The sequence below is a fragment of the Scyliorhinus torazame genome, chromosome 30 (genome assembly GCF_047496885.1).
Source record: "Scyliorhinus torazame isolate Kashiwa2021f chromosome 30, sScyTor2.1, whole genome shotgun sequence".
NCBI classification, from domain to species: Eukaryota; Metazoa; Chordata; class Chondrichthyes; order Carcharhiniformes; family Scyliorhinidae; genus Scyliorhinus; species Scyliorhinus torazame.
In genome coordinates, this window is record NC_092736.1 from 24,089,404 (window position 1) to 24,114,314 (window position 24,911).

The following is a 24,911-nucleotide window of genomic DNA, read 5'->3' on the forward strand; positions in this document are numbered from 1 at the left end:
TGTAGGAGGCCACACATCTCTGTGTAATAAAGCCTCGATTACATTCTACTCTCGTATCGTCGTAATTGATAGTGCATCAGGGCCTAGTGGCCTACTCCTGCTCCTAATTCATATGTTCTTATGTATGTTCGTATAAGTATTGCTAGTGATCTCTCTCTATCAGTTAGTCTATGACAATTAACCCAGAACAGACCCAGATGTAAGGTGATGAAATTCTGCTTGGTCAAAGTCCAAAGTCATAGTTCCTCCAAACCATGCATCGCATAATATTGTTTCTGTCAAGGGTGGTACGGAGGTGCAGTGGCTAGCACTGTTGCCTCACAGCGCTGAGGACCCAGGTTCGATCCCGGCCCCGGGTCACTGTCCGTGTGGAGTTTGCACATTCTCCCTGTGTCTGCGTGGGTTTCACCCGCCACAATCAAAAGATGTGCAGGGTAGGTGGATTGACCACGCTCAATTGCCCCTTAATTGGAACAAAAAATTGGGTACTCTATGTTAATTTCTAAAATATATATTGTTTTTGTCAAGAAATCGTATCTGAATGAATCAATGCTATCTGATTCCTATAACCAGTGTTCTTCCCTCAGAAATGTATGGTCAAAGTTTTTTTCCATTTCTCCAGGCATTATTCATGGAGACTGCAACGAAAACAACATCCTGCTGGAACCCATGGATCCATCAGCGGGAGGTGTGGAGGGGAGACCCGGCCCGACTCACCCACAAACGGAATTCCGGATTTCTGCTATCCTGGACTTTGGCGACATGAACTACGGCTGCTTTGTCTACGAACTGGCTATAAGCATCACGTATCTAACCATTATGAACAGTGACCCCATCAGGGTGGGGGGCCACGTTATTGCCGGTTTCGAGAGTGTGATCCCACTGTCGGAGCAGGAGAGAGGCGCCCTCTTCCTGCTGGTGCTGTGCAGGCTTTCTCAGTCGCTGCTTATTGCCGAGCACAGTGTCCTGCTAGATCCAGAGAATGAAGAATACATCATGATCTCAGTGAGGAAAGGCTGGAGGTGTCTGCTCCAGCTACGGGATCTGGGTAAAGAGGCAGTGGAAAAGATCTGGTTTGATACTGCCAGCTCGTATCAGAGATAGAGTGGAAAACGTGAAGGGACTCCTCTGCAAACAAAAGATATACGTTCAAGCCTTGTTCTTTTTCGGGATTACCCATAAACTTGGAAAGCCTATAATTCCCCATTGTTCTCTCCATGGCAACGCCTCAGCCAATCGCCCATTGTTTTCTCCACGGCCAATCAGAATCAACTTGCCAACCAATCCGCAGCCTTTCCTCCTGCAACATAAATTGTTGTCACTGTTTGAAATTTGGTGCTCTTGCATTTGTCCCGATGAGTGCAAGACATGTCTCTCTTTTCAGCAAGATTAACGGGATCTTTAACAGTGAGGACAAAGATCCCAAAACGATTATTGTATCGCCTGTAACAGTGTGCGCTCTTCCCCAAATGGCTGAGCAGTAGTATATTACCTTCACCGACTCCTCTTTTTCATGTCAGGAGTTGAAAACAGAAAGCTGGGACCAGGGAAAGGAACACTAAGCCCGCATCTGACCTTTCCATGAACCCTGGGCCACTTGATCTATTGGAAATATTACAGAGCCAGTTTCATACCCACTTTGGGGGTAAGTGGCTGCTACCCACTGACACCTGATTCCTGGGAAGGGGAAGAGGCCTTATGGTAAACCTCCCCATGGGTTTGAGCAATGTGTTTGAACAACCCGTGTCAGACGGTCCCGTGTCAGACGGTCCCGTGTCAGATGGTCCCGTGTCAGACTGTCCCCTGTCAGACTGTCCCCTGTCAGACTGTCCCGTGTCAGACTGTCCCGTGTCAGACTGTCCCGTGTCAGACTGTCCCGTGTCAGAATGTCCCGTGTCAGACGGTCCCGTGTCAGACGGTCCCGTGTCAGACGGTCCCGTGTCAGACTGTCCCGTGTCAGAATGTCCCGTGTCAGACTGTCCCATAAGACATAGTAGCATAAGTAAGGCCATTCGGCCCATCGAGTCCACTCCACCATTCAATCATGGCTGATTTCAACTCCATTTACCCGCTCTCTCTCCATAGCCCTTAATTCCTCGAGAAATCAAGAATTTATCAACTTCTGTCTTAAAGACGCTCAACGTCCCGGCCTCCACCGCCCTCTGTGGCAATGAATTCCACAGACCCACCACTCTCTGGCTGAAGAAATTTCTCCTCATCTCTGTTCTAAAGTGACTCCCTTTTATTCTAAGGCTGTGCCCCCGGGTCCTAGCCTCCCCTGCTAATGGAAACAACTTCCCTACGTCCACCCCATCTAAGCCATTCATTATCTTGTAAGTTTCTATTAGATCTCCCATGTCAGACTGTCCCGTGCCGGACTGTCTCGTGTTGGACTGTCCCATGTCAGACTATCCCGTGCCGGACTGTCTCGTGTCAGACTGCCCCGTGCCGACTGTCTCGTGTCAGACTGTCCCATGTCAGACTGTCCCGTGTCGACTGTCCCGTGTCAGACTGTCCCGTGTCGACTGTCCCATGTCAGACTGCCCCGTGCCGACTGTCTCGTGTCAGACTGTCCCGTGCCGGACTGTCTCGTGTCAGACTGTCCCGTGCCGACTGTCCCATGTCAGACTGTCCCGTGCCGGACTGTCCCGTGTGACCTGTTGTCCTCCGGAAGGTCTCAACAAAATGTATCTGTTGATTGCAGCAAAAGGCTCCACCTAGTGGCTGCTTAGAGCAAAATCCTCATTCCAAAATATCCATGATATCAATAAATTTTCAGCTGTTATTCCCATGGATTAGGGTAATGCTGGATCCCATCCTGTGCATCGCCACTCTTACTGTGACCTGGTCCAAAATCCAGCAAACCGGTGTATTCTCTAACCTGGGCCCTGCCCTTGGGCGATAAAGAACCGAGGAGAGTTTAAATGTGGCTGACCTGGGTTTAGACGGGAGGAGAGTGAGACAAATCCAGCCTGGATCAGGCCCATCGGGTTTAACTGCGTTCAGTTCTGAGCCCCTCCGCTCAGGAAGGACGGAATGCCCGTGGGGGGGGTACAGTAAGATTCTCCAGAGCGCTACTGCGGCTAAATGAGAACAGGCAGCTTGTGCTGCCCCGATTCTGTGCTGTACTGTTCCATGTTCTGTGAGCTAGAAAATCAACAGCTGATTTTATTGAGGTGTTCAAAATATTTGACAATAATGTATTCAATAGGGCAGCGCGGTGGCGCAGTGGGTCAGCACTGCGGCCTCACAGCGCCGAGGTCCCAGGTTCGATCCCGGCCCCAGGTCTCTGTCCGTGTGGAACAAAGAACAAAGAAATGTACATGATGTGGAGATGCCGGCGTTGGACTGGGGTGAGCACAGTACGAAGTCTTACAACACCAGGTTAAAGTCCAACAGGTTTGTTTTGAATCACTAGCTTTCGGAGCGCTGCTCCTTCCTCAGGTGAATGAAGAGGTCGGTTCCAGAAACACATATATATAGACAAATTCAAAGATGCCAAACAATGCTTGGGATGCGAGCATTAGCAGGTGATTAAATCTTTACAGATCCAGAGATGGGGTAACCCCAGGTTAAAGAGGTGTGAATTGTACCAAGCCAGGACAGTTGGTAGGATTTCGCAGGCCAGATGGTGTGGGATGAATGTAATGCGACATGAATCCCAGGTCCCGGTTGAGGCCGCACTCATGTGTGCGGAACTTGGCTATAAGTTTCTGCTCGGCGATTCTGCGTTGTCGCGGGTCCTGAAGGTCGCCTTGGAGAACGCTTACCCGGAGATCAGAGGCTGAATGCCCTTGACTGCTGAAGTGTTCCCCGACTGGAAGGGAACATTCCTGCCTGGTGATTGTTGCGCGATGTCCGTTCATTCGTTGTCGCAGCGTCTGCATGGTCTCGCCAATGTACCACGCTTCGGGACATCCTTTCCTGCAGCGTATGAGGTAGACAACGTTGGCCGAGTCGCACGAGTATGTACCGCGTACCTGGTGGGTGGTGTTCTCACATGTAATAATGGTATCCATGTCGATGATCTGGCACGTCTTGCAGAGATTGCCATGACAGGGTTGTGTGGTGTCGTGGTCGCTGTTTTGAAGACTGGATAGTTTGCTGCAAACAATGGTTCGTTTGAGGTTGCGCGGTTGTTTGAAGGCAAGTAGTGGGGGTGTGGGGATGACCTTGGCAAGATGTTCATCGTCATCAATGACGTGTTGAAGGCTGTGAAGAAGATGACGTAGTTTCTCCGCTCCGGGGAAGTACTGGACGACGAAGGGTATTCTGTCGGTTGTGTCCCATGTTTGTCTTCTGAGGAGGTCGGTCCGGTTTTTCGCTGTGGCGCGTTGGAACTGTCGATCGATGAGTCGAGTGCCATATCCCGTTCGTATGAGGGCATCTTTCAACGTCTGTAGATGTCTGTTACGCTCCTCCTCGTCTGAGCAGATCCTGTGTATACGGAGCGCTTGTCCATAGGGGATGGCTTCTTTAATGTGTTTAGGGTGGAAGCTGGAGAAGTGGAGCATCATGAGGTTATCCGTAGGTTTGCGGTAAAGCGAAGTGCTGAGGTGACCGTCCTTGATGGAGACCAGTGTGTCCAAGAATGCAACTGATTTTGGAGAGTAGTCCATGGTGAGTCTGATGGTTGGCTGGAACTTATTAATGTCATCGTGTAGTCGTTTCAGTGATTCTTCGCCGTGGGTCCAAAGGAAAAAAATGTCATCGATGTATCTGGTGTATAACATCGGTTGAAGGTCCTGTGCGGTGAGTAGGTCCTGTTCAAACTTGTGCATGAAGATGTTGGCGTATTGGGGTGCGAATTTGGTCCCCATGGCTGTTCCGTGCGTCTGGATGAAGAACTTGTTGTCGAAGGTGAAGACGTTGTGATCCAGAATGAAGCGGATGAGTTGCAGAATTGCGTCTGGAGATTGGCAGTTGTCGGTGTTGAGTACTGAGGCTGTTGCAGCAATGCCGTCGTCATGGGGGATGCTGGTGTAGAGTGCCGAGACGTCCATTGTGACGAGGAATGTTCCTGGTTCAACTGGTCCATGGGTGCTGAGTTTCTGTAGGAAGTCCGTCGTGTCGCGACAGAAGCTGGGTGTACCTTGTACGATGGGTTTCAAGATGCCCTCGATGTAGCCAGAGAGGTTCTCACACAAGGTCCCATTGCCTGAAACGATAGGGCGGCCTGGTGTGTTGGCCTTATGTATTTTCGGGAGGCAGTAGAGATCTCCAATGCGGGGAGTACGTGGGATGAGAGCACGTAGGGTGCTCTGAAGATCTGGATCCAAGGTCTTGATCAGTCTGTTAAGTTGGCGGATGTGTTCCTTGGTCGGATCTGCGGGTAACTGTCTGTAGTGTTCTTGGTTGTTCAGTTGTCGGTATACTTCTTTGCAGTAGTCCGTTCTGTTCAGTACGACAGTGGCCCCCCCTTTGTCTGCTGGTTTGATGATGATGCTGTGGTTGGTCTTGAGAGCGCGGATGGCATTGCGTTGTGCTTGGGTGACGTTCGGGGCTGTCTTGTGAATGCGACTGATGAATCTGGCATTGACGCGACTCCTGACGGCTTGAGCATACATGTCGAGTCTAGGGCAGCGGCCTTCCGGAGGGGTCCAATTCGACTCTTTCCTCTTCGGTTGCCGCACCGCAGATCTCTCGGTCTGCTGTTCCGGTTCATTGGTAGTCTGCTTGGGTTCGCTGTTGGCCTCTTGGGGTCTGTGGAAGAATTCCCGGAGCCTCATTCGCCTGATGAATTCCTCCGTGTCTGCCGCGAGACTGTTGGGGTCCATTTTGGTGGTGGTGCAGAAATTGAGCCCTCTGCTGAGGACTTCGATTTCATCTGGTTGAAGGGTGTAGTCTGACAAGTTGACAATAGATTTCCCTGTATTGTTTTCTACTGTGACACCGGGGGTGGCTTGGTTGCTGCCGGTGGTGATGCCAAGTTTCTCAAGCTTTCTGTTCTTGGTATGCATATAGGTGGCATAGTATTGTTGTCTCATCTGTTTGGCGGTGTTCCGCAGCTGGTCTGCTGCATCCTGAGCGCAAGTTGAGAATATGGCCTCTATCTTGGTTTCCAGGTTGCGTCGTCTGCTGTAGAGCTGGTGTACGAGGTGGTTGAGGAGTGTGAGAGAGGTGCGACGGCAGAGTCTCTCACCGAAGTCTGTGTTGTAGGTCGACTTGAGTGGGTTTGTGATCTGTAGCCCTTTCGGGATCTTGTCTGCTTTCTTGCATCTTTGTAGAAACTTAATGTCAGTGTCTATATGCGCGATCTTCCTGGAGATCCTCTCCACTTTGAGCCGGCAGTTTGCGGTGTCGTTGGTAGCCATGATGTGGAGATGCCGGCGTTGGACTGGGGTGAGCACAGTACGAAGTCTTACAACACCAGGTTAAAGTCCAACAGGTTTGTTTCGATGTCACTAGCTTTCGGAGCGCTGCTCCTTCCTCAGGTGAATGAAGAGGTCTGTTCCAGAAACACATATATAGACAGATTCAAAGAAATGTACAGCACAGGAACAGGCCCTTCGGCCCTCCAAGCCCGTGCCGACCATGCTGCCCGACTAAACTACAATCTTCTACACTTCCTGGGTCCGTATCCTTCTATTCCCATCCTATTCATATATTTGTCAAGATGCCCCTTAAATGTCCCTATCGTCCCTGCTTCCACCACCTCCTCCGGTAGCGAGTTCCAGGCACCCACTACCCTCTGCGTAAAAAACTTGCCTCGTACATCTACTCTAAACCTTGCACCTCTCACCTTAAACCTATGCCCCCTAGTAATTGACCCCTCTACCCTGGGGAAAAGCCTCTGACTATCCACTCTGTCTATGCCCCTCATAATTTTGTATACCTCTATCAGGTCTCCCCTCAACCTCCTTCGTTCCAGTGAGAACAAACCGAGTTTATTCAACCGCTCCTCATAGCTAATGCCCTCCATACCAGGCAACATTCTGGTAAATCTCTTCTGCACCCTCTCTAAAGCCTCCACATCCTTCTGGTAGTGTGGCGACCAGAATTGAACACTATACTCCAAGTGTGGCCTAACTAAGGTTCTATACAGCTGCAACAGCCCTCCAATTAGAAAAGCATCCCTTCATTGCTACTCTCTGCCTTCTATGGCCTAGCCAGTTCTGTATCCACCTTGCCAGCTCACCCCTGATCCCGTGTGACTTCACCTTTTGTAATAGTCTACCATGAGGGACCTTGTCAAAGGCCTTACTGAAGTCCATATAGACAACATCTACTGCCCTACCTGCATCAATCATCTTAGTGACCTCCTCGAAAAACTCTATCAAGTTAGTGAGACACGACCTCCCCTTCACAAAACCGTGCTGCCTCTCACTAATACGTCCATTTGCTTCCAAATGGGAGTAGATCCTGTCTCGAAGAATTCTCTCCAGTAATTTCCCTACCACTGAAGTAAGGCTCACCGGCCTGTAGTTCCCGGGATTATCCTTGCTACCCTTCTTAAACAGAGGAACAACATTGGCTATTCTCCAGTCCTCCGGGACATCCCCTGAAGACAGCGAGGATCCAATGATTTCTGTCAAGGCCTCAGCAATTTCCTCTCCAGCCTCCTTCAGTATTCTGGGGTAGATCCCATCAGGCCCTGGGGACTTATCTACCTTAATATTTTTTAAGACACCCAACACCTCGTCTTTTTGGATCACAATGTGACCCAGGCTATCTACACCCCCTTCTCCAGACTCAACATCTACCAATTCCTTCTCTTTGGTGAATACTGAGGCAAAGTATTCATTTAGTACCTCGCCCATTTCCTCTGGCTCCACACATAGATTCCCTTGCCTATCCTTCAGTGGGCCAACCCTTTCCCTGGCTACCCTATTGCTTTTTATATACGTGTAAAAAGCCTTGGGATTTTCCTTAACCCTATTTGCCAATGATTTTTCGTGACCCCTTCTAGCCCTCCTGACTCCTTGCTTAAGTTCCTTCCTACTTTCCTTATATTCCACGCAGGCTTCGTCTGTTCCCAGCCTTTTAGCCCTGACAAATGCCTCCTTTTTCTTTTTGACGAGGCCTACAATATCACTCGTCATCCAAGGTTCCCGAAAATTGCCGTATTTATCTTTCTTCCTCACAGGAACATGCCGGTCCTGTATTCCTTTCAACTGCCACTTGAAAGCCTCCCACATGTCAGATGTTGATTTGCCCCCAAACATCCGCCCCCAATCTATGTTCTTCAGTTCCCGCCTAATATTGTTATAATTAGCCTTCCCCCAATTTAGCACATTCATCCTCGGACCACTCTTATCCTGGAGTTTGCACATTCTCCCCGTGTCTGCGTGGGTTTCGCCCCCACAGCCCAAAGATGTGCAGGGTAGGTGGATTGGCCGCGCTAAATTGTCCCTTAATTGGAAAAAATGAATTGGGTACTCTAAACTTAAAATAAAAAGTTTGGAAAAAAATGTATTCAATAAGGTTGATGCGAAGGAATCAAGAACAGGGGCATAACTTTAAAACTAGATCAGGCATGATCTTAGTGAATATCGGAACTGGCTCGAAGTGGCCTATTCCGAAATCTAGGCTGGAATACTCCAGCCATTGAGGTTCTCTTTTCCCACTGGCAGCCCACGCTGCCCACGGATTTATCGGCAGTGTGGGATGGCTTCAATGGGAAATCCCATTGACAAGGGGTGTTAAGAGGGAATGCCACCGCCAGTGAACGGCACGCCGGCAAGAAACACGCGGTTGGGGCGACCGGGGAATCCAACCCGTATGTTCGTATGATGCTATTTAGGAAGCATTTCTATCCGCAAAGGGCAGTGGTAAATGGTGAACTCTCACCACTGAAATACCCTGGATGCTGAGGATCAACTAGAGGTGTCAGGATTGAGATGGACGGCACGCTAGCCCAGTGCTTAGCACTGCTGCCTTGCAGCACTAGGGACCCGGGTTCGATTCCGGCTTTGGGTCACTGTGTGGAGTTTGCCCGTTCTCCCCGTGTATTCGTGGGTTTCCTCCGGTTGCTCCGGTTTCCTCCCACAGATGTGCAGGTGAGGTGGATTGGCCACGCTAAGTTGCCCCTTAGTGTGTAAAAGGTTATCATAAATTATCAAAGAATTTACAGTGCAGAAGGAGAAGGAGGCCATTCGGCCCATCGAGTCTGCACCGGCTCTTGGAAAGAGCACCCTAACCAAGGTCAACACCTCCACCCTATCCCTATAACCCAGTAACCCCACCCAACACTAAGGGCAATTTTGGACACTAAGGGCAATTTATCATGGCCAATCCACCTAACCTGCACATTTTTGGACTGTGGGAGGAAACCGGAGCACCCGGAGGAAACCCACGCACACACGGGGAGGATGTGCAGACTCCGCATAGACAGTGACCCAAGCCGGAATCGAACCTGGGACCCTGGAGCTGTGAAGCAATCCACCTACCCTGCACATTTAGGTGGCGTTACGTGGATAGGGCAAGGGAGTGAGCCTGGGTAGGGTGCTCTTTTGGAGGTTCGGTGCAGACTCAATGGGATGAATGGCCTCCTTCTACTCTGTAGAGATCCCATGGATTCTATGGATAGATGGGTGGGGGTGTGAAGGGACATGAAACAATGTCAGATGAATGGAGTTGAAGCACTGTTCAACCATGATCTAACTAAAGGGTGGGACTGTCTTACTGGGCTGAATGGCCTCCTCCTGTTCCTATGTCCATAAGTCCTGCCACAGCCAATCCCCACCTCGAGGTGAATTTGTGCCACTGTCTTAATTTAATTCCTTCCGTGACAGCAGATATCAAGGACTGATTGAAAGACTAGACATTTGCTAGTTGCTCCTGTGCAATGTGATACCAAGTCTAACCCTCTGGACTGCTACAGAAACACTGCACTCTGGTAAAACTGTGTTGAAGGATAGACCACATAGGTCCTGGACAATAAATGGACCATTTCTGCTCATTTCTTTGGCATTTTGAATTTTTAAAATTTCATTCAAGTTATAAGTTACACCTCAGGTGATATTGAGGTCGATGGATAAAAGCTTGGTCAAAGAGGTAAATTTGGAGGAGCATTTTAAAAAAGGAAAGAGAGGGAGCGAGACACGGGGACGGAATTCCAGAACCGAGCGTCCACAGTTGACGTGGTGGTGAGTGATTAAAATTGGGAATGTACAGGAGGTTAAAGTTAGGTGGGAGCAGATCTGTCGGAGGAGCTGGAGGAGATAACAGTAATAACCTTTTATTGTCACAAGTATGAAGTTACTGTGAAAAGCCCCTAGTCGCCACATTCCTGCGTCTTTTCAGGTAAGCTGGTACGGGAATTGAACCTGCGCTGCTGGCCTTGTTCTGCATCACAAACTAACTGTCTAGCACACTGAGCTAAACCAGATTGAAGGGCAGTTTCCTCCTTCGGGGGGGGGCCTCTGTTTAACAGGAAGACGAGGATCCACAGTCTGGTTACTGTTTGTAAAATCAGATCCTTTTCGAACACCTCTCTGACCCCCGAGCTTTCGATATACGACTTGGATCAACTGGAATATGGTCATCCTGGACACCAGGACGCCTTTAGAATTGTTCCCAAAATTCGCCATGTTGAGCACATCAGGATATATCGTTCTTCAACCCAAAAGTATTCACCGACCTTGCTGCAATTATTAACAGCAGTAATGATCTCACAGACATGTTAACCATATGTTAGAAATAAACATAAAACTTTTTCCAGTTGAGTATTGTTATTTTGATAAGACACAGGATCCATCAACGTTACAGCAAAATGTCCCTGTGGGGCAGCACGGGAGCATTGTGGATAGCACAATTGCTTCACAGCTCCAGGGTCCCAGGTTCGATTCCGGCTTGGGTCACTGCCTGTGCGGAGTCTGCACATCCTCCCCGTGTGAACGTGGGTTTCCTCCGGGTGCTCCGGTTTCCTCCCACAGTCCAAAGATGTGCAGGTTAGGTGGATTGGCCATGATAAATTGCCCTTAGTGTCCAAAATTGCCCTTAGTGTTGGGTGGGGTTACTGAGTTATGGGGATAGGGTGGAGGTGTTGACCTTGGGGTAGGGTGCTCAAGGGTGCAAGAGCTGGTGCAGACTTGATGGGCCGAATGGCCTCCTTCTGCACTGTAAATTCTATGAAAACAATTCTGACAAGGGTCAAGTTTCACATTATTTGAAATTCTGACATTTTTCACGATCTCAGCCTTTACCACAGGATTTTAAGAAATAAAACATGCAAACCCTCAGAACATCCGCTCCCCACCCCTGCAGACACCTCAGGACTTTACCCCTTACTCCCTCCTCCTCTGGGGCTACGCACATCCCTCAACCTCTCGCGGGCTCTGTTCACCCGGGTGCATGTCGTGATTGACGTCAGCGTTCCCTCGTGACAACGTGAATGTACAGTCCAACGGAGAAGCACGGTAGCACAGTGGTTGGCACTGCTGCATGGGAGGGTTTCGTGTCTGCGTGGGTTTCCTCCGGGTGCTCCAGTTTCCTCCCACAAGTCCCAAAAGACGTGCTGTTAGGTAATTTGATCATTCTGAATTCTCCCTCTGTGTACCCGAACAGGCGCCGGAGTGTGGTGACTCGGGTCTTTTCACAGTCACGTCATTGCAGTGTTAATGTAAGCCTACTTGTGACAATAAAGATTATTTTTAAAAAGGCAATCGGGTGTAAATGCTTGATATGAATGTTCAAATTGTCATTGGTGGGGGAAGGGGATAATCAAGTGGGGAAATTCGTCGGTGTAAAAGCCGTTTCGGGGTCTTCTGTCCCTTCCGCCATTCCCCCCCACCCCCCCACCCCCCCCCCCCAAAAAACCAAGGGGCTGCTTTATCTCAGCTGGCTTTGACGGCTGGTTTGTGATGTAGACTGAGGCCGTCAACGCAGGTTCAATTCCCGTACCGGTTGAGATTATTCATGAACCTTCTCAACCTTGCCCCTCGCCCGAGGTGTGGTGATCCTCGGGTTAAATCACGATCAGTCAGCTCTGCCCCTCAAAGGGGAAAGCAACCTATGGTCACCTGGGACTATGGCAAGTTTGCCTCTTTACTAAAACAGGAAAAGTTCCCCCCATATCTTTGCATTACTGTTTAGACAATGAAGAAAGATTTGCATTTAGATATTGGCAACACAGAACCAACTGGATTTGCATCAAGTGCAGTGGGGTTTGGCTGCCTCGTACCAAATTTTTTCCACTGCCTCTTTACCCAGTGACCACAATTGGTGCAAACACTTCCAGCCACTTCTTGCTGTGGTCAGGAGGTATTCTGCATTTCCAGGGTACAGCAGAATATTGTATCTCGCCAGAACCAGCGACTGGGAAGAGCGGCAGAGAACCAGCATTTTGGTTACGAAGAGCACAAGGGCCAACTTTTCAGGTGTTATTCAACAGAGGCCGTAAGCACTTTAAACAAAACAAAGTTTATTCTACAAATTCAGTTAACATTTTATAAACATCCACAGTAGCATTTTTTTCAGCTACAAACATAAATACCTCACACAGCTACAGTACTCTATATATAACCCTTAATAACATCCATTCACTGTTTCACTGAAGTAACAACATCCAGATAACCAGACAAAAACTCTTTTACCCAAAATAGTAGTTTGAGTTCTTTCCAGAAATAAAAGCTATCACTTTTAAAGCATCAAGTGATCTGGACACCTTTTAACATGCAGAGAGAGAGAGAGAGAGAGACCAACATCCTTGTAGTCTGAATACAGTTTCCAACTGTCGAAACCGAAAGTAAAACTCAGAGCCACAGCCCAGCTCCCAGCTCAAAATGAAAGTAAAAACCAGAGCCACAGCCCTGCTGCACCCACACAATTACATCACTGAAGCTATTTGATAAACACAAATTTCTTAAAGGGACACTCACATGACAACATCTCACACTGTTAAAGGAATTATTATATAGCACACACTTGTTAAAACAGCAGCAAAGTGGTGGAAGGGTCATCAATAATGCTATCAAGCAGCACTTACTCAGCAATAATCTGCTCTTTGACTCTTTCAGTTTGGGTTCCGCCAGGGCCACTCAGCTCCTGACCTCACTGCAACTTTTTTTTAAAGATCTTTATTGTCACAAGTAGGCTTACATTAACACTGCAATGAAGTTACCGTGAAAAAGTTACCCTAGTCGCCACACTCCGGCGCCTGTTTGGGTACACCGAGGGAGAATTCAGAATATCCAAATTACCGAACAGCACATCTTTCGGTATTTGTGGGAGGAAACCGGAGCACCCGGAGGAAACCCACACAGACACGGGGAGAACATGCAGACTCCGCACAGACAGTGACCCAAGCCGCGAATCAAACTTGGTACCCTGGCGCTGTGAAGCAACAGTGCTAACCACTGTGCTACCGCGCTGCCCATGGGTCCAAACATGGTCCAAACATGGAAAAAAGAGCTGAACGTTGAGGAGAAGTGCCCTTGACATCAAAAGACAGCATTTGACCAAGTGGAGCATCAAGGAGCCCCAGCAAATATGGAATCAATGGGAATCAAGTGAAAACTCACCACTGGTTGGAGTCATGACTAGCACAAAGGATGGTGGTTGTTGGAGGTCCCAGGGTATCATCGCAGGAGTTCCTCAGGGTAGTGCCCTGGGCCCAACCAATTTCAGCCGCTTCATCAAAACTTTCCATCCATCAGAAGGTTCGATGTGGGGATGTTTACTGATGATTGCAAACAGCGTCATCGACCACAAATGTCGTAGTGATGCAAGCCGTGCCCATATAAGACCGGGACAACATTCGGGCCGGGGCTAATAAGTAACAAGTAACAAGTGCCAGGCAATGACCATCTCCAACAAGGGAAAGCTAACCATCTCCCCTTGGCATTCAGTGGCATTGCCATCACTGAATCCCCCACTATCGACATCCTGGGGGCTCACTCTTGACCAGAAACTGAGCCGGATACAACCAAATTAATATTGTGGTACAAGAGAGATTGGAGGCTGGAAATTATACGGAGAGTAACTCACCTCCAGACTCATCCACTACCTCCAGACTCATCCACTACATCCTTAACTACCTTTCTCACCCACAGACTACACCCCTTCACACCGCCCCCCCCCCCCCCCCCCCCCCTGCCATTCAATAGGATCATTGGAGTTTATAAAAGTGAGAGGGGATCTCGTAGAAACTTATAAAATTCTAACAGGATCAGACAGGGTAGATCCAGAAAGACTGTTCCCGATGGTGGGGGAGTCCAGAACTAGGGGTCATAGTTGAGGATAAGGGGTAAACCTTTTAGGACTGAGGTGAGGAGAGATTTCTTCACCCAGAGAACATAGAACATAGAACAGGACAGCACAGAACAGGCCCTTCGGCCCTCGATGTTGTGCCGAGCATTGTCTGAAATCAAGATCAAGCTATCCCACTCCCTGTCATTCTGGTGTGCCCCATGTGTCTATCCAATAACCGCTTGAAAGTTCCTAAAGTGTCCGACTCCACTATCACAGCAGGCAGTCCATTCCACACCCTAACCACTCTCTGAGTAAAGAACCTACCTCGGACATCCCTCCTATATCTCCCGCCCTGATTCTTATAGCTATGCCCCCTTGTAACAGCTACATCCACCCGAGGAAATAGTCTCTGAACGTCCACTCTATCTATCCCCCTCATTATCTTATAAACCTCTATTAAGTCGCCTCTCAGCCTCCTCCGCTCCAAAGAGAAAAGCCCTAGCTCCCTCAATCTTTCCTCATAACACCTATCCTGCAAACCAGGCAGCAGCCTGGTAAATCTCCTTTGCACCCTTTCCAATGCTTCCACATCCTTCCTATAGTGAGGTGACCAGAACTGCACACAATACTCCAAATGTGGTCTCACCAGGGTCATGTACAGTTGCAGCATAACCCCGCGGCTCTTAAACTCAAGCCCCCTGTTAATAAACGCTAACACACTATATGCCTTCTTCACGGCTCTATCCACTTGAGTGGCAACCTTTAGAGATCTGTGGACATGAACCCCAAGATCTCTCTGTTCCTCCACATTCCTCAGAACCCTGCCGTTAACCCTGTAATCCGCATTCAAATGTTTTCGACCAAAATGAATCACCTCGCACTTATCAGGGTGAAACTCCATCTGCCATTTTGGAGAGCGGTGAATCCTCCTGCTTCTATTTTCTATGTTATAGGCTCTGCCCAATATTCGCTTCCATTGGCTATAGGACCTGAATATCAAGAGAACCGTACAACTGGCAGAATATTAATCCCACCAGTTCCAGAAATTTCCACCCAGTAGCTTTCAGGCACAACAAAGGTGGACACTTACTTTTCCGAAACTTGCTGAAATTTGGAAGTATCTTTTCCTTGAATTGCTGAATAATTTGCTCCACCATTTGGCGATCGCTTCCCTCCTCCATCACGTGAAGGTACTTGTCCAGCTTGTGAGTGTTTGAGAGCTTCCAGAGGAAATCCTCTCGCTGCAGACTCTCCCGGGTAGGATGCTGGAATTCCTGACAAAGAGACCAATCCATTAGCAGCTCCCAAACAATACATGGATCGTGCTGGGCGATTAATCCCCAGGGATCTGTTCTGGAATTCTGTCTCCCTGCACAATTCATAGAATCCCGACAGTGCAGAAGGGAGCCATTCAGTCCATCGAATCTGCACCGACACCCCACCCAAGCCCACTCCCCATAACCCCACCCAACCTGCAAATCCCTGCACACTTCAGGGGATATTTAGCATGGTCAATCCATCAACCCACCTCACCTGCACATCTTTGGACTGTGGGAGGAAACCGGAGCATCCGGAGGAAACCCACGCACACACGGGGAGAACGTGCAAATTCCACACAGTCACCCAAGGCCGGAATTGAACCCGGGTGCCTGGCGCTGTGAGGCAGCAGTGCTAACCACTGTGCCGCCCTCAGCATCAACAGTCCCAGGATCAGGGGCGGGATTCTCCGACCCACCGCCGGGTCGGAGAATCGCCGGGGGCTGGCGTGAATCCCGCCCCCGCCGGTTGCCGAATTCTCCGGCACCGGTTATTCGGCGGGGGTGGGAATCACGCCGCGCCGGATGGCGGGCCCCTCCCGGCGATTCTCCGGCCCGCGATGGGCCGAAGTCCCGCTGCTGGAATGCCTGTCCCGCCGGCGAGAATCAAACCACCTCTCTTACCGGCGGGTTCCGGGGTCCTGGGGGGGCGATCTGGCCCCGGGGGTGCGCCCACGGTGGCCTGGCCCGCGATCGGGGCCCACCGATCCGCGGGCGGGCCTGTGCCGTGGGAGCACCCTTTTCCTTCCGCCTTCGCCATGGTCTCCACCATGGCGGAGGCGGAAGAGACCCCCTCCACTGCTCATGCGCGGGGATGCCGTGAGCGGCCGCTGACGCTACCGCGCATGCGCCGCACGGCAAAGTCAGTTTTGCGCCAGCTAGTGGGGGCACCAAAGGCCTTTCACGCCAGCTGGCGGGGCGGAAATCAGTCCGGCGCGGGCCTAGCCCCTCAAGGTTAGGGCTCGGCCCCTCAAGATGCGGAGGAATCCGCACCTTCGGGGCGGCGCGATGCCGGACTGATTAGCGCCGTTTTTGGCGCCGGTCGGCGGACATCGCGCCAATTGCGGAGAATCCCGCCCCAGGTGTTTAAAATGTTCATTCCTGACCTGGGAGCAGGGAACTATGAGGTTGGACTATGAAATTGGCTGTGCTAAAGAGAAAATTGAGTTAAACTCAGTTTGCACTGCCAGCTGCCCCCTACTGAGCAGCAGCGTGGAAAATCTATAATAATTCTGATTGCCTTCTGGGCTGCTTTGGTGGCTGGAGCCTGGAGGTAGGTGGGGAGCACGGAGAACTGGAATGCAAGAGGTGTGAATTGTATTCAATCCGGGAAGGGGAGTGGCAGAGGGAGCATCTAAATTCAGACTTTGTGAAATTTGTTTGAAGTGATTTTATTGACCGAACGCTCTGCAGCCGGCAGGGTGGGGAGCAGGGGGTGGGGAGCAGGGACGTGTTCCATGACACCACAGTTTTATTTGATGCTTTCTGCTTTGAGGATGATGCAGGGGTAAGCGGAATGCGTGAGGCTGCCAACGGCTTCAGGCAGTGGCCCCTGGGGCAGGGCAGGGTGGGGGGGGAGGGGTGGTGGGTGTAGGCGATGGAGAAAAAAAGAAGCATTGTTGCAATAAAGGTACTAATCTCACCGCAAATGTTTGGTGAGTCTCTGCTGGTTGATGTTCAATAAACCAAAGGAATCAGATTCCATTCCTAACGTGCTGTGATTATCCAGCATTTTCTGTTTTTAAAACAAGAGACAGATGGCCTGGTGTGGGGGGAGGGGAAAGGGAGGGTTTATGCATTGAGAAAATAAATGTCTGGGATAGTAAAGAAAAGATGGAGGAGAAGGTCAGAGTCTAAATGTGTTGAACTCAATGTTGAGTCCAGAGGGCTGTAACATGCCTCATCGGAAGACGAGACTCTGTTCCTCCAGCTTGTGATGGACCTCACCCGGAACATTGCAGCAGGCCAAGGGCGGGTATGTGGGCATGGGAGCAAGGTGCTGAGTGACAGCGCCAAGCACCAGGAAGGCCGAGGTCATGCTTGTGGACTGAGTGAAGTTGGAGTGCAAAGCAATCACCCTGCCTGTGTTCAGTCGCCCCAATGCAGTGGAGACCCCACTGGGAGCAACGAAAGGAGTGTTTGGGGCCTTGAATGGCGCGGGGGAAGGGGGTTAAGGGAAAGGCGTTGCACCTTCTGCGATTTCAAGGGAAGATGTCACGAGTGTGGTGATATGCATCACTGTAAGTACACAAAGGGTTAATGTACATACACTACACCTGGCTAGACACTAGAGGGAGCACCAGAGACATGACACACAGGCAGACAACCAATAGATCAGTAAGATAGGACACGGCCAATGGGCAGTCATGATACACACAGAGGTGACACTACCACAGGAGGGCATTACACCAACCCATATAAAAGGACACAGCACACATGCTCAGCCTCTTTCCAGTGGAGACTCTCAGTGAGTACAGACACAGGGTTGATTGAACATCACACCCACCACGTGGATTGTAGCAGACTGGTTAGTTAGTCTGAGTAGCTATAGCAGGATTAACAGTAGCGTCGAATCCAAGCAGGAGAATTGTTAACAGTTTCATAAACGTGTGAAAGCTATCTCCAAGTCTGAACCTTCCTTTGTCAGAGTGCACATCAAGGAAGCAGCTCATGCTACGTCAAGAGCATAACACAACAATGAGAAGGGGACGGCAGTTGAGTGTGTTGGAGGAGTGGACAAGGGTGTCACGGAGGGAGTGGTCCCTGCAGAACAGGGAGGGGGGGGGAGGAGTGGGGGGGGGGGGGGAATATGTTTTGTGGTGGCACCTTGCTGGAGTTGGCAAGAGGGACCCCGCCCTGGTTCCAGTCTGTTTTGAAGCTTCTTTAGCCTTTATGGTACTGAATACATTTAGAAGGGATTCTTCCAAAAGCTTTCCTCATTATTTGTGATCTCACCAGCAGCTGGATTTTGGAACTTTTGTTCTTTACAAAGAAAACTTTAAAAGATCCAGATGTCCCCCACAAGGGCTGCTTTGTTCCAATGCAGAAATCTGAGCAGCAGACGGAATAGGCCAGATTGTATTGGCGCACATGAAGCGCTGCTTCACTTGAAAAGAGTGTTCAGGCCCTGGATGGTGAGCGGGGAGGAGGTAAAGCAGCATTTCCTGCTCCCAATGCCGTCTGCTCTACATTGGGGAGACGAAACGCAGACTGGGTGACCGCTTTGCAGAACATGTCCGGTCCATTCGCAAGCAGGACCCAGACCTTCCTGTTGCTTGCCACTTAATATAGTATAATTTTTATTATTGTCACAAGTAGGCTTACATTAACACCGCAATGAAGTTACTGTGAAAATCCCCCAGTCGCCACATTCCGGCGCCTGTTCGGGTACACAGAGGGAGAATTCAGAATGTCCAATTCACCCAACAAGCACGTCTTTCAACTCACCGTCCTGCTCTCACGCCCGCGTGCTCATCCTCGGCCTGCTACAATGTTCCAATGGAGCCCAGCGCAAACTGGAGGAACAGCACCTCATCTTCCAGTTAGGCACGTTCCAGCCTTCCGGACTTAACATCGAGTTCGACAACCTCAGACTGTGAACTCTCTCCTCCACCTTCACCTTTGATTAGAACAGGTTCCTCCATGGTGGACATCTGAGAAATACCAAAATAATGAAGCTGATTAAATAAGGGAATGCGATGCAGCAACGAAGGTAACTTATTCTTAATTTACTCAAACATAGTCGCTGTGATGCCATTTGCTGGCGTCTTCGACTATTATGGACACCTGTATTGGGGGGGACCCCTGTTATATGGGGACCCCCCCAGGGACCCCTGTAATAGGGGACCCCCCATAGGGAACCCTGTAATAGGGAAGCCCCCAACAGGGACCCCTGCCTGAAGGAAACTCTTCCACAGACCCCTACCATACACACAGACCCCGACCCTCACACTAAACCCCCGTCCCCCTCCAGAAAAGGGAGCCCTGTTCAGGAAGCTAGAGAGCAGTACAGACAGGGGCAGTGGGAAGCGTTATAGCTGTACTACTTACCTTGCAACTCTTCGTGTTCCTCGAAGGAGAGCAGTTGCGACCTGCGTCTGGATCCCACAGATCTATTAGCAATCAAGCCTTTCATAGCTTTCAAGCAGTGGTCTGTGGTTGATAGCTTTTACAAACCACCTGTAGCTTTGATCCATTCATATCCCTCCACACTTCAGTGGCCTAAGTGGTGAAACCAAAATGTTTGTAAACATTGACCACATCAAAGAGGTGTAAGTGCATTCCATCACTCAAGTGTGTGATTTCACTGCACTTACATCTCTTTGATGTGGTCTACTCATCCTACACCAACCGCAAGCCCCCATGCCCTGAAACCCACTGTGATTCCTAACTGCCAGTGCGGGCCCTGGATTGGCAGTAACAGCGGGACTGGTCCATGGGCTGGAGGGTGATGATGGCCCGCTCTGCAATAGGCTCTGGTGCTCCACATCGTTTTGACAACGTCTGCCTTCTGCCCACGGTAGTACTTTCCACTGTCCGCCTGGGTGATCCCTGCATGCGAGCTGGCCATACCATCACATGGTCCCCCTGATCCTTTGGGATGGCGGAGGTGGGGACAGGGTGGGGAGGGGGAGGGGGGGGCGAGAGGGAGGAGGAAGGGCAGCTGACCAGGGTAATGTGCGACCCTAGCCTGCGACACCTCCACCGTCTGCCCACCACCCCCCCCCCCCACCAAGCGCCCCCTCTGCGGGAACCTCCACCGCCCGCTCACCTCCCCCCACCCCACCCTCCCTGCAGCACCCCCTCTGATCCCAGCCCAGCCCATCTCTCATGCCCTTTTGAACGAGCACTGACGCAGGCTGGAACTTTTGTACAATGTGCTTATTTAACAAAGTACAAGTGAACATCAATATAAAGGTTTGTGCCCTAGCCCCTAAGCCTACCCTAAGTGGTGCACATGCGCCATCTTAACTGGTTCCTACCTTTCTGGCTTTCCGGGCCCTAATGCTATGTCTAGGTGGATCCCCAGGCGGTACATCTGGAGTGGAGGCGGCCTGCTGCGAATCCTGCCCTGTCACCTGGGTCCCCTTTGGCTGCCAGCCTCAGGAGCAACTGGGCCTGAATGGGCCCGGCTGTTGCTCGGAGGTCCCAGGCGATGTACTGCCACCCTGCTCTTCCCACCACCCAACGGGTACACCAGGGATAGGAGGGGGGGGGTGGCCTGAGGCACTGAGGTGTTCTAGCATCGCCCCTGCAGGAGTAACTGGCACGGTCCCCTTCTCCTCCTCCCCCCTCGGTGAACAGGGCTGGTGGAAGCCTCCTTCCCCCCCTCGGTGAACAGGGCTGGTGGAAGCCTCCTTCCCCCCCTCGGTGAACAGGACTGGTGGAAGCCTCCTTCCCCCCCTCGGTGAACAGGGCTGGTGGAAGCCTCCTTCCCCCCCTCGGTGAACAGGACTGGTGGAAGCCTCCTTCCCCCCCTCGGTGAACAGGGCTGGTGGAAGCCTCCTTCCCCCCCTCGGTGAACAGGACTGGTGGAAGCCTCCTTCCCCCCCTCGGTGAACAGGGCTGGTGGAAGCCTCCTTCCCCCCCTCGGTGAACAGGGCTGGTGGAAGCCTCCTTCCCCCCCTCGGTGAACAGGGCTGGTGGAAGCCTCCTTCCCCCCCTCGGTGAACAGGGTGACCCACCTCTCCTCCACAGTGCTCGGCAAAGTCTCCAGCTCCGTATCCGCAATCGGGGTGCCGCTCTCCCGACTGCCACCTTCTTGGCTGGAATGAGTGTGTGCGGGGGGTGGGATTGAGTTGGAATCGAGTTCCATACAATGTCGGTGCTAGCCCATTAACGGCTCATCAATGGCTCCGGGGCCAGCACCAATTTAGTTGTTGTTGAAGTCCACCGGTTCAATCTTGGTGACAACACGTAGCGCCACGATTTCCCGGCCCGGATGGGCCGAGCGGCTGTCCGAAAAAATCTGTGTCCCGCCAGCACCGTTCTAACATGCTCTGGGCCGACGGGACCTCGGGGTTGAAGGGTCTGGGGGCGGTCTGTGGGGGGGGGGGGTACAATCCCGGAGAGGCCCACCGTAGTGTCCTAGCCCGCCATCGGGGCCCACCAATCGGCGAGCCGGCCTCTCTGGCTGCGGACCTCTTTCCTTCCGCACGGGCTCCTGGATCCCGATTGGCGTCGGGGCCGGCGCGGGGATGGCGGCCCGTGCGCATGCGAGGACACCGCGGCGCAGCGGCGTTTACGTGCCGCCGGATCTCTGACGCCGCTCCCAGGCCGCGCCCCCATGCTTCCCGCCACGCCTCTACTAGCCCCCTTGTCAGCCGGAGAATGCCGTCTCGGAACGGGCGCCGGCAGCGAGGTAAAACGCGCCCGTTTTCCCGCAGGCACCCACACTCTGTCGCCGGAGCGGAGAATCCCGCCCATGGAGTTAGGTCACAGATCAGCCACGATCTTATTGAATGACAGCAAAGGCTAGAGGTGCTAAAAGGCCTACTCCTGTTCCTATGTTTCCTATGAGTTATTTCCGTTGTTCTTCCCAACGGTTATCCCTCGATCAACATTCCAGAATATAGGTGATAATAATCGCTTACTGTCACAAGTAGGCTTCAGTGAAGTTACTGTGAAAAGCCCCTAGTCGCAACATTCCGGCGCCTGTTCGGGGAGGCCGGTACGGGAATTGTACCCGCGCTGCTGGCCTTGTTCTGCATTACAAGTTAGCTGTTTATCCCACTGTGCTGAACCAGCCCGTGATTACCACATTGGTGTTTGTGGAGGTTTTTCGATCGCCGTGTTCCCCCCATTACAACAGTGACCACTCCAAAAGGTACTTTGTTAAAACGTGAAGAGATTTCAGGTGGCTCGGGATCGGGAAACTCGTGATATAAATGCAAGTCCCTCTTTCTTGTCGCAACCCTTTAGTTTGAAGGATCCTCTAACCTTTCAACTTCAGACAATTTCTCTGCACCAGCTGAGCGTTTACAGTATTAATTCCTCACTCGGAGAGAGTGAAAGTGGCTCAAGGCTTTTGCTGTTCCTACTTTAACCCCTTCGTATCTGCGATTTGATGATGCTACAGACTAGAAACTTCACATGAAGCAGACAGCTCCTGTCGGAGAGGTTGGTGTCTGGGATCTCAGCTGATATAAACAGAGAGGGTGTCCTTGTAATTGTTCGCGTTCCCATCCCTCTGTTGCAGTAGTACTGAGTTCACGCATACGGAAAGCTGCCAACATTTAAGACTAGTCGGAGGAGCCAAACACAGGGGCAGCACGGGTGGCACAGTGGTTAGCACTGCTGCCTCACAGTGCCAGGGACCCGGGCTCACTGTCTGTGCGGAGTCTGCTCTTTCTCCCCGTGTCTGCGTGGGTTTCCTCCAAAGATGTGCAGGTTAGGTGGAGTTGCAGGGATAGTGTTGGGGAGTGAGCCTAGGTAGTGTACTCTTTCAGAGGGTCGATGCAGCCTCAATGGGCCGAATGGCCCTCCTTCTGCACTGGAGGCATTCTATTCCATTTTTCAACCTTCCCCTCTCTGCATCCACCCACCAGAACATAAGACAAGTGAGAGCTGAGGGTATTTCGGAGCGAATCGGGAATGTATGGAGGGAAACTGGGAAAAGGGAGAGTAAGGAATTCTGGAGGAGGAGAATGGGGAGGGAGAGAGCGGGAGAAATACTATTCAAACCTCCATTTAGATTTGTTTTATGAACGACAATAACATTACAGCTCCTGACAGCTCACTCAGACACAAACCCTTCGAGGGGGGCGAAGTAAATCTCAGGGAACACAGAATCCCAGTATTTTGACTTTGAGTAGTGGTTGAAGGGAGTGTCTCAAAATGGAGAAAGGTGACTAGTGGTGTTCCACAGGGATCCGTGCTCGGACCACTGTTGTTTGTGATATACATAAATGATCTGGACGAAGGTATAGGTGGTCTGATTAGCAAGTTTGCAGATGATACTAAGATTGGTGGAGTTGCAGATAGCGAGGAGGACTGTCAGAGAATACAGCAAAATTTAGATAGATTGGAGAGTTGGGTAGGGAAATGGCAGATGGAGTTCAATCCAGGCCAATGTGAGGTGATGCATTTTGGAAGATCTAATTCAAGAGCGGACTATACGGTCAATGGAAGAGTTCTGGGGAAAATTGATGTACAGAGAGATCTGGGAGTTCAGGTCCATTGTACCCTGAAGGTGGCAACGCAGGTCGATAGAGTGGTCAAGAAGGTATACAGCATGCTTGCCTTCATCGGACGGGGTATTGAGCACAAGAGTTGGCAGGTCATGTTACAGTTGTATAGGACTTTGTTTAGGCCACATTTGGAATACTGCGTGCAGTTCTGGTCGCCACATTACCAGAAGGATGTGGATGCTTTAGAGAGGGTGCAGAGGAGGTTCACCAGGATGTTGCCTGGAATCTTTCTCATTTTTAGCTTTGCCTTCTGGTAGTGTGGCGACCAGAATTGAACACTATACTCCAAATGTGGTCTAACTAAGGTTCTATACAGCTGCACCATGACTTTCTAATTTTTATACTCAATGCCCCAGCCGATGAAGGCAAGCATGCTGTATGCCTTCTTGACTACCTTCTCCACCTGTGTTGTCTCTTTCAGTGACCTGTGGACCTCTACACCCAGATCCCTCTGCCTGTCAATACTCTTAAGGGTTCTGCCATTTACTGTAAGGCAATACCTCACATTTGTCCGGATTAAACTCCATCTGCCATCTCCCCGCCCAAGTCTCCAACCAATCTATATCCTGCTGTATCTTCTGACTGTCCTCATCGCTGTCTGCAGTTCAATCTAGCATTGTGTCGTCCGCAAACTTACTAATCAGACCAGTTACATTTTCCTCCAAAACATTTATATATACTACAAATAGCAAAGGTCCCAGCACTGATCCATGCAGAACACCACTAGTCACAGCCCTCCATTCAGAAAAACACCCTTCCACTGCTACCCTCTGTCTTCCATGACCAAGCCAGTTCTGTATCTATATTGCCAGCTCACCTCTGTTCTGTGTGTCTTCACCTTCTGTACCAGTCTGTCATGAGGGGTCTTGTCAAAGGCGTTACTGAAGTCCATGTAGATAACATCCACTGCCTTACCTTCATCAATCATCTTCGTCACTTCCTCAAAAAACTCGATCAAGTTCGTGAGACACGACCTCCCCTTCACAAAGCCGCTCGCTAATATGTCCATTTGCTTTCTCACCTATTTTTGTGTCATCCGCAAACTTGGCAATAGTACACTCACTTCCCTCGTTCATGTTATTAATATATGTTGTAAATAATTGAAATTGCAATATGGGCAGCTGCTACAACTCTTGCAATGGTGGCGAGGGGCAGGATTTCCAATCCTCAGCACCTTGATCCGTAGCCTTGTGCGCGACGGAGTTTCAAGTGCTCATTGAAATGCTTCTTAAATGTTGTGAGGGTTCCCGCCTCGATCACGTTCTCAGGCAGC

The 24,911-nt window shown here is 50.7% G+C and overlaps 1 protein-coding gene and 1 long non-coding RNA gene across 10 annotated transcripts in view; one reads left to right on the forward strand and one right to left on the reverse strand.

The window, feature by feature from the left end:
* LOC140404444 (hydroxylysine kinase-like) overlaps positions 1–1,331 on the forward strand; it is a 42,343-nt gene extending 41,012 nt beyond the window's left edge. For all 9 annotated transcript variants that reach the window (XM_072492994.1, XM_072492993.1, XM_072492991.1 and 6 more), the window contains one exon: positions 623–1,331. In XM_072492994.1, coding sequence (XP_072349095.1) covers positions 623–1,104 — 482 coding nt within the window. In that variant the 3' untranslated portion in view covers positions 1,105–1,331. The remainder of the gene's footprint in view (positions 1–622) is intronic.
* Positions 1–19,048, reverse strand: part of LOC140404447 (uncharacterized) — a 31,590-nt gene extending 12,542 nt beyond the window's left edge. Inside the window, exons 1-2 of the long non-coding RNA XR_011938508.1 lie at positions 18,897–19,048; positions 15,224–15,407 (exon numbers count right to left, since the gene is read on the reverse strand). This is a non-coding gene — a long non-coding RNA (uncharacterized lncRNA). The remainder of the gene's footprint in view (positions 1–15,223; positions 15,408–18,896) is intronic.
* Positions 19,049–24,911: the final 5,863 nt, after the last annotated feature.